Source organism: Struthio camelus, chromosome 1, assembly GCF_040807025.1.
Source record: "Struthio camelus isolate bStrCam1 chromosome 1, bStrCam1.hap1, whole genome shotgun sequence".
Lineage (NCBI taxonomy): Eukaryota > Metazoa > Chordata > Aves > Struthioniformes > Struthionidae > Struthio > Struthio camelus.
The window spans coordinates 126,957,546-126,964,497 of NC_090942.1; the positions used below are offsets into that span (position 1 = coordinate 126,957,546).

Consider the following 6,952-nt stretch of genomic DNA (forward strand, 5'->3'; position numbering starts at 1 on the left):
TTGGTATGATGTTTTAGTTCTACTAAGCCATCCTTTTTCACTCTGTATATTTTCCCTTTTAGTGCAGCATAGAATTACAGAAGTTAAAAGTGGCTTCAGAAATTGCAAGCCATGTTACATTTGCCATCCATCTTGGTTAAAAAAGGATTAAGCTCACCCTACTTCTCTGTGGAGGCTGCCAATTGTACCCACTTGGGAACTAGGTTTGTTACATTCGGAAGCATCCACCAAATATAATTTAATCATTCAAATCCCTCTTACTTGTGAGCTCAAGTAGATGTTGAAAACAGGTTTCCAAACATGAAAAGCCTTTGGAAATGTATTCCGTTACAGTAACAGAATGCATAAAAGGGACACTAAGGAGGGAAGAAAGAAGACAATTTGTTACTGAAAAAGTGTTCTCCGTTGACTTAGAGGAAGTATTTATGTCGGCTCATAAGGTACTGTCTTCCCTAACTACTGCCGGATCCTGCCTGACCTCTGTCACTGAGTTCTGCTGGTCTTCGATGTGCTAGATCGCCTTGCTTCTGCAATCAGAGCCTCCTGAATTACAGTGCTGGTTGTCACAAGTATTTCCTCCCGATGTGCCAGAAGAGTGCTACAACTGACAGCCTAGCAATAAAGAATCCAGACCAGAGACAGATATACTACATGAAGAAAGATTTACTGAATGTTTTAAAGATACTATTAGAGGCCAGAAGTATTTCATGAGCTTTTCTGTAATTCCTTCTTACAGCCAGGCCATGAATACTGTGTGAAAGTTTGTTCTCATGTATTTCAGCACATCTGCTTTCAGGTCTCAGCCAGTTGCTGACGAGTGCAACAAAGAGGACTACAAATACTGTTAATAACAAACCAGTTCACAACTTCTGAATTTCCAGCATATGGTGTGAGCGATTAGAGTCAAATGTTGTCTAAATCTCACCTGCTATAACAAATGCTCTCTTTCCTGGCTGTCCAAATACCTATGAGACTGCTGACTTCAAGTAACAACATATATTTTCTTAGCTGGTCAAACACCATTGCACTGGCAAGCAAGAATTCCCCACCGTTCCTGCATCGCGTTGTACTGTACTTCTGGGAATAGCATCGCAAGGTGACATGCACGGGCTTATATGTGTGGGGGAGGAGGGGAGCTAAAAGGCGTAGAGATCAGGTTATAAAATACCCACACATTTTTACTATATATACACTTACTGTATTACTGTGCTATGCCATCATATCATTACTAATTATTTAGGCGATAATCTCTATTCCGCTATAGTATACGATGCAATAAACAGCTGGTGCAATTGATTAAATGGCAAAGCAAAGCTTTTAAAGTACATGCTATTTCCAGCTCATTTGCACACCTGCCAAAATCTACTGGTGGTGTTCTGGATTTATGAGGAGGAGGTTAAGCTATGCTGAAGACTTCAGGTTAGTCCAGAAGCATAGAAAGCCATCAAAATTGGAAGTCTGAATACTTTTACTCCTACAAGATTGACGTGATACCCATGGTGCAATGCCACTTGTAAAGATTTACACTCTAATCTAAAAATAGGGCATAAAACCAACACTCTGTGTAATTTTAAATGAAATTAATACTAACTGTCCTCTTACGAAAAACTAAGTAGCCAGCACAGTTTGAGATAATTAGAGTCCCCACAGAACGAAACTCATTTTTAAAGGCAAGGCTTACTAACACAGTTGTGTATTGAAAAAAATATTGACTATTTTTGCAGAAGAAAGCTTACTGTTACTAAGAAATCTATTAAGACACATGGCTATTGGCAGATCAGGTAATTTTACCTTCTAATTACACTGATGCAACTGTTCTGCCGCCCTCAATCCTGTTCCTTGTTTTTGAGGGGGCTGGTTTTTTTGACAGTACCTGTAGACACAGGAGCAGATATGTGACATCGAAGGGTCTTAGGATCAGAGTACTGGAAGTGACTGTTCCAGCTCCTGAAGCATCAACTACTACAAGTTACCTTCATCATACAGCAACTTATGATGACATATTTGGGCTGAAATCACAGAATCATAGAAATATGTGTTGGAAGGGACTTCTGGAGGTCACTCTGAACTTCCCAAATTGCAACTTGTGGCTGTTGCCCCTTGTTTTAGCATCTGCCATTGCTGAGCCAAGTTTGGCTCCACTGCCTCTGTGACTTCTCTTCGAGCAGTTGCAGGCTGCTATTTGATTGCTCCTTAGCTTTCTCTCCAGCCAAGCACTTGGGAACAGTCTTTGAAAAAGAGTATTAGCGGTCTGGTGAGCCAATCAAAGTTGGGGTGTAATGACAGCTGTCAAGATGCTGTGAAGGGAACTAACTGTTTTAAATGCCCCACCTCTTGTCTTTCATTTTCCATACACACTGAATGAGATAGCATTGTAACTCTTCACCAACTGCCTGTCTACCACTGTGAGACAAGAGTTTTGTTTACCCAGGGGATGCAAGTAGCTCTTTCTCTGTTAGTAACTGAACGTTAGTAACTGAAATAATTGCCCCTTTCAGTGTTCTGGTACATATTAAATATGCTGGTCTTAAGTAGCCTGACATAGCTAATGCTTGATGCTTGCTGGGGTGTGGCTGAACTCCAAAATTTCCTCCTCACTATATTAGGACTAACAGCTGAAGTGAATTTGCTTATGAATAGGCATCATCACAGGAAGGGTACAATAAATTTATGCTATGAGTCATGAAGGATGCCAAATTTACTGGGGAGCCACAAGAACCCATCTCTTAAATTGATGATTAACTCATGAAGATGTCTTCCTCGTGCTCTGTGTTAACTGGAAGTGTAGTTGCTAATATACTAGTATAATTCCAAGCAAGCCATTTAGCATGCATGACTTGCATGAGCCATTTTTAAGCCCTGTACAAAGTACTGTTCCTTATGGGCAATCAGTGCCTTTCTCAAGGACGTAGGCAATGCTGGTATTTTCCTTGATGCCAAGAATATTGTCACTCTCTCTCTCTCTCATCTTTCCTCATGATTCTGCCCAAAGGAGACTGCTTCTGAAAATTAAGCATTTGACATACCTACCTGCAAGACTTGATGATTTTCAGCCAGTTAAGCATGTGTAGTGAAAGAATCTCAGAAGTATTTAATATTGTAAAATATTTCCTGTTATATTTGTAGTTGATCATGAGATGTGTGTGCAAGACAGCAGAAATGTAATTTTACTCTTTGGTTATAGGATCAGAGTTACCACATTTTTACTCTCCGTTTTCCCACTTCTGTGATATTCTTACCTTATTTGGATGCTACAATAAGTTCCTTTTAGAATTTGTGTTGGGTTAAGCAAAATTGGCTGATCTGGACTTAAACAATATTTCATTCGCAATGAAGGTGTATAGCAGTTTGTTTAAGCCAGTCGAACACTCATCTCTAGAAGGTCTTAAGAGGTGTTTCTAACCACATGCTCTGATGAGTTTCCTTTCCATGTTTTATATAGAGCTAAGAAAACTCTAGCCATCTCCACTGCTCAACAGGAGATAGTTGGGAAGGGAAGCAAATTGTACCCCACGGGAGTTCCTTAGTTCCTCCTGTTGTGTAAGTTATTTTACTCTGGTCACTCATTTGGTGAACTCAGGAGGAGAAGAATGATGGAATCTGTATTACATTTGTCAGATCTCACTGGTGAACTTTCCTATGTTGCAAGAAGTTCTTACTGATTTATATTTTCACTGCTTTATACTATGCATAACACATTTTATATGGGTGGATTATTTTATGTAATCATATATAATTCCAAATAAGCATTCAGGCTGATATTTGCAAGAAAAGGAACTAGAAATTTACTTTTTTACAGCAACAAACTGAGCATCTTCTTTGTATTTCTACTTTATATGTTCATGTATCTAAGCATTTGAGGGATCCACTGGCCCCAAGGACCATGCAGGGTTGGGTACCGTCACTACAGTGGGGAGATGCCGTAAGTGAAGTAAGATCAGCCAGGCCAGAAGGAGCCACACATCTGCAGTCATTAGCTTGCACTCACAGCTAGGGTGGTGTGTTTCCTAACCCATCTCTGTTCATTTGTAGATGGTGCTGCTGGCTCGCTGTGAAGGACGCTGCAGCCAGACATCGCGCTCGGAGCCGATGGTTTCTTTCAGCACAGTCCTGAAACAGCCTTTCCGTTCCACCTGCCACTGCTGCCGGCCCCAGACCTCCAAGCTGAAAGCAATGCGGTTGCGTTGCTCGGGTGGCATGAGGCTCACTGCAACTTACCGCTACATCCTCTCTTGCCACTGTGAAGAGTGCAACTCCTAGGGTTGTACCTGCAACAGCAGTGGGGGGACAGGGATGCTGCTGGCGGAGAAGGCTCCCAAGAAGTACCCTAGGTGAGGGCAACGATCCCAGCCTACAATAACAGTAAGGGCAGGACAAATCAAGCTGGATTGCATTTAAGTGCTGGAGCGTAAAATTTCCTGGGGCTCTGGATGGTGCCAGTACTGAATTGCTCTCTGTGACAAAGGCAAAAGCAGGAGGACTTGTTTTTAAGAAACCTTTCTTTTTTCTGAAAGGATATTTTTGTGAGTTTCTTTTTTTTTCAGGCTCATCTCTGACTACAGAGAGGTGATTTTACTTTAAGGCCAAGGCCAGCAAGGCAAAAGAGAGGAAGACCAGCTGGATGACAGCCCTGCACTCTGGAAGTTGGCATTTGGACAGAAGATGGACACTGATTCCCACATATGACCTCTTAACCTATCAATTTATTCTCAGTTTCTTAGCTATATTGGCCTTCAAAATGAACTGTGTTGTCAATAAGGGTTACCTGTTACTGGATCTATCAGCCAAGCGCTGGACAATTTTAACAGTGGTTTAGCAGAAATTACAAATAAATCATTGAAAAGTGAACTGGATATGTAAAGTAACACTGGGATTACCCCACTCTAGCCAGCTGAAATGCTTATTTGCAGTGGATAGCATCACAGTTCATTGGCTGAGTGACTTTTCAAAAGTGAAATGTCACAAGACTCATTATTCCTCTCTAAAAGCCTGGAAATGTGACACATTACATCTGTCACAAAAGCCATTATTTAACACTAGAAACTAATCACAGATTAAAATGACATATACTAAACTGAGTCTTTTCTTAACTTGGGTAGACCTATTGATGTACAGAAGCAGAGCCACCAAAATAATAATCAAACTTAGGACCTATTTTCATCTATAGCTCTCAGCCTATTGAGTATCACTTTTGTCTTTTAAAGACAGGGAATCTGAGACGCAGGGAAATCAATGGACATGCCTACTCTCCCATAGGAAGTTTAAGGCAGGGTTTCAATCGCAGTATTATCCACTGGACTGCAAAGGCCATGTTTGGATTAACCTAATGATTTGCTGCTACCTGGGGTCCTGGTCCACTCATAATCCAGCCTGGGACTGCCATAACGCTTTTCTGGGCTATACGCCCAGGTTTCCTTTGTGCGAACAGAAGGATGTAGGAGGTTGTGGCAGAGTTAACGTGTGCCCACACATCACTTCAGTAGGAAGCTGGCCCAGAGACAGGCTGTCAGAGAGGAAGGGGGCTGCTCTTCTGGGCCCTGCAGGATGGGGCAGCCAGAGCTCCTCTGTGAGAAGCAAGGCAGACTATGAGCTGCTTTCCCCTATAGGACCATTGCAGAAAGAAATACTCTGATGAGCTGAATGAATTAGAGTGATTGATAGTGTGAAAGGATTTTAAAATAACAAAAGGATCTGAAGATGTGGAATGCTATTTGTGTAGCAACCCTGGCCCTCCTCCTAGACATGATGTTTTAGGAAGGTTCAGCCACAGCCTTTTATGCCCAGAGGGAAACAACACAACATACTACAGTTCTTGTCTCCTTACATGGGAGTGTATTCAGTCAGTCTGCAATAGGTCATTCACATAAACCTGAACAAACCATTCTTTGTAGAGAAGTCATGAAGATGTCGGGAGCATCTTTGCTGGGTAGGAATTCGTATTCAGCATAGTTTCTAACCCTCAGTGACACCAGCATGCGTAATCCCACAGTTACTCTCTAAGATGGGCTGCAGTAGCTCCACTGCACAGCGATGTTGGAGCGGGGCTGGTGAGGACTAGAAGTCCCATCCAAGCCCAGCGGTTAGTCCATCTGTTCTGCGCCCTCCAGCCTGTCTGCAGCAACTGCCATATATAGCAGCTTGGTGTCTCACATGGACATCACAGGGATTCCCCTGCGCATGCACAACGAGTCCCCGAGGTCTGCCAGGGAGGACTGCAGTCTTGCGGTTTACACAGGAGTTACTGTGGCTGGCCAGGCCAAGCCAAATTCCTTTGACACTGCTTCCTCATGAAGAATATGGGAGGTGAAGATAGGCAGACAACATACACAACTGGCCTTGTGAGCTGAATCCTGGAGCAGGATGGCATTCAGAGGTGGAAAACTAATGGGGACAAATACACACACAGACACTGGTTAGAGGTAGATTTGTAATACATGGGATGGACTGTCTTTGCCTTCTGGAGAATGACTTGCAACGATGGACAGTTTTCAAGAAGAACATAGAGCTGCAGACAAACAGCAAAGGGTGAATCAAATTGTTAGAAGCTGGGGGGACTCAGATTAAAATGTCAAAACCATGACTGAAGAGCCCCAGCGAGCTCATTAAACATCACTCATTGTTTCATCACTGTCAGTCACTCTTTCCACATCTGATGAATGGTTTGAACATCAAAGAGCGAGAGATGGGAGTGTGAGCTGGGCATTATCACCAGACTACTTAAAATGAAAGATCATACGTGTGTCCCTTTTCTGTTATCCTTCAACTTTCCGCATCTAAAAATCCCATTATCCAAAAAGCACCACTTCCTATTGTTAATTATATATAGAAAATTCCCGTCATTATCTGAACCATCAACAATACCTTTGATAACCAAACAACTATACCTCAAAATATGCATGACCTCTAAGCTTCAGTACAGAGACTACTGCACACAAGCTATGCTATGCAGTTA

General features: G+C 42.3%; 1 protein-coding gene across 19 annotated transcripts in view; it reads left to right on the top strand.

Moving 5' to 3' along the window:
• The window catches only part of NDP (norrin cystine knot growth factor NDP), a 38,406-nt gene extending 33,328 nt beyond the window's left edge, over nucleotides 1-5,078 (top strand). For 14 of the 19 annotated variants that reach the window (XM_009679559.2, XM_009679561.2, XM_009679562.2 and 11 more), the window contains one exon: nucleotides 4,033-5,078. In XM_009679559.2, the coding sequence (XP_009677854.1) occupies nucleotides 4,033-4,260 (228 nt within the window). In that variant the 3' untranslated portion in view covers nucleotides 4,261-5,078. The remainder of the gene's footprint in view (nucleotides 1-4,032) is intronic. The other 5 variants (XR_011135826.1, XR_694856.2, XR_011135827.1 and 2 more) reach the window with 1 other exon arrangement.
• The last annotated feature ends 1,874 nt before the right edge of the window (nucleotides 5,079-6,952 follow it).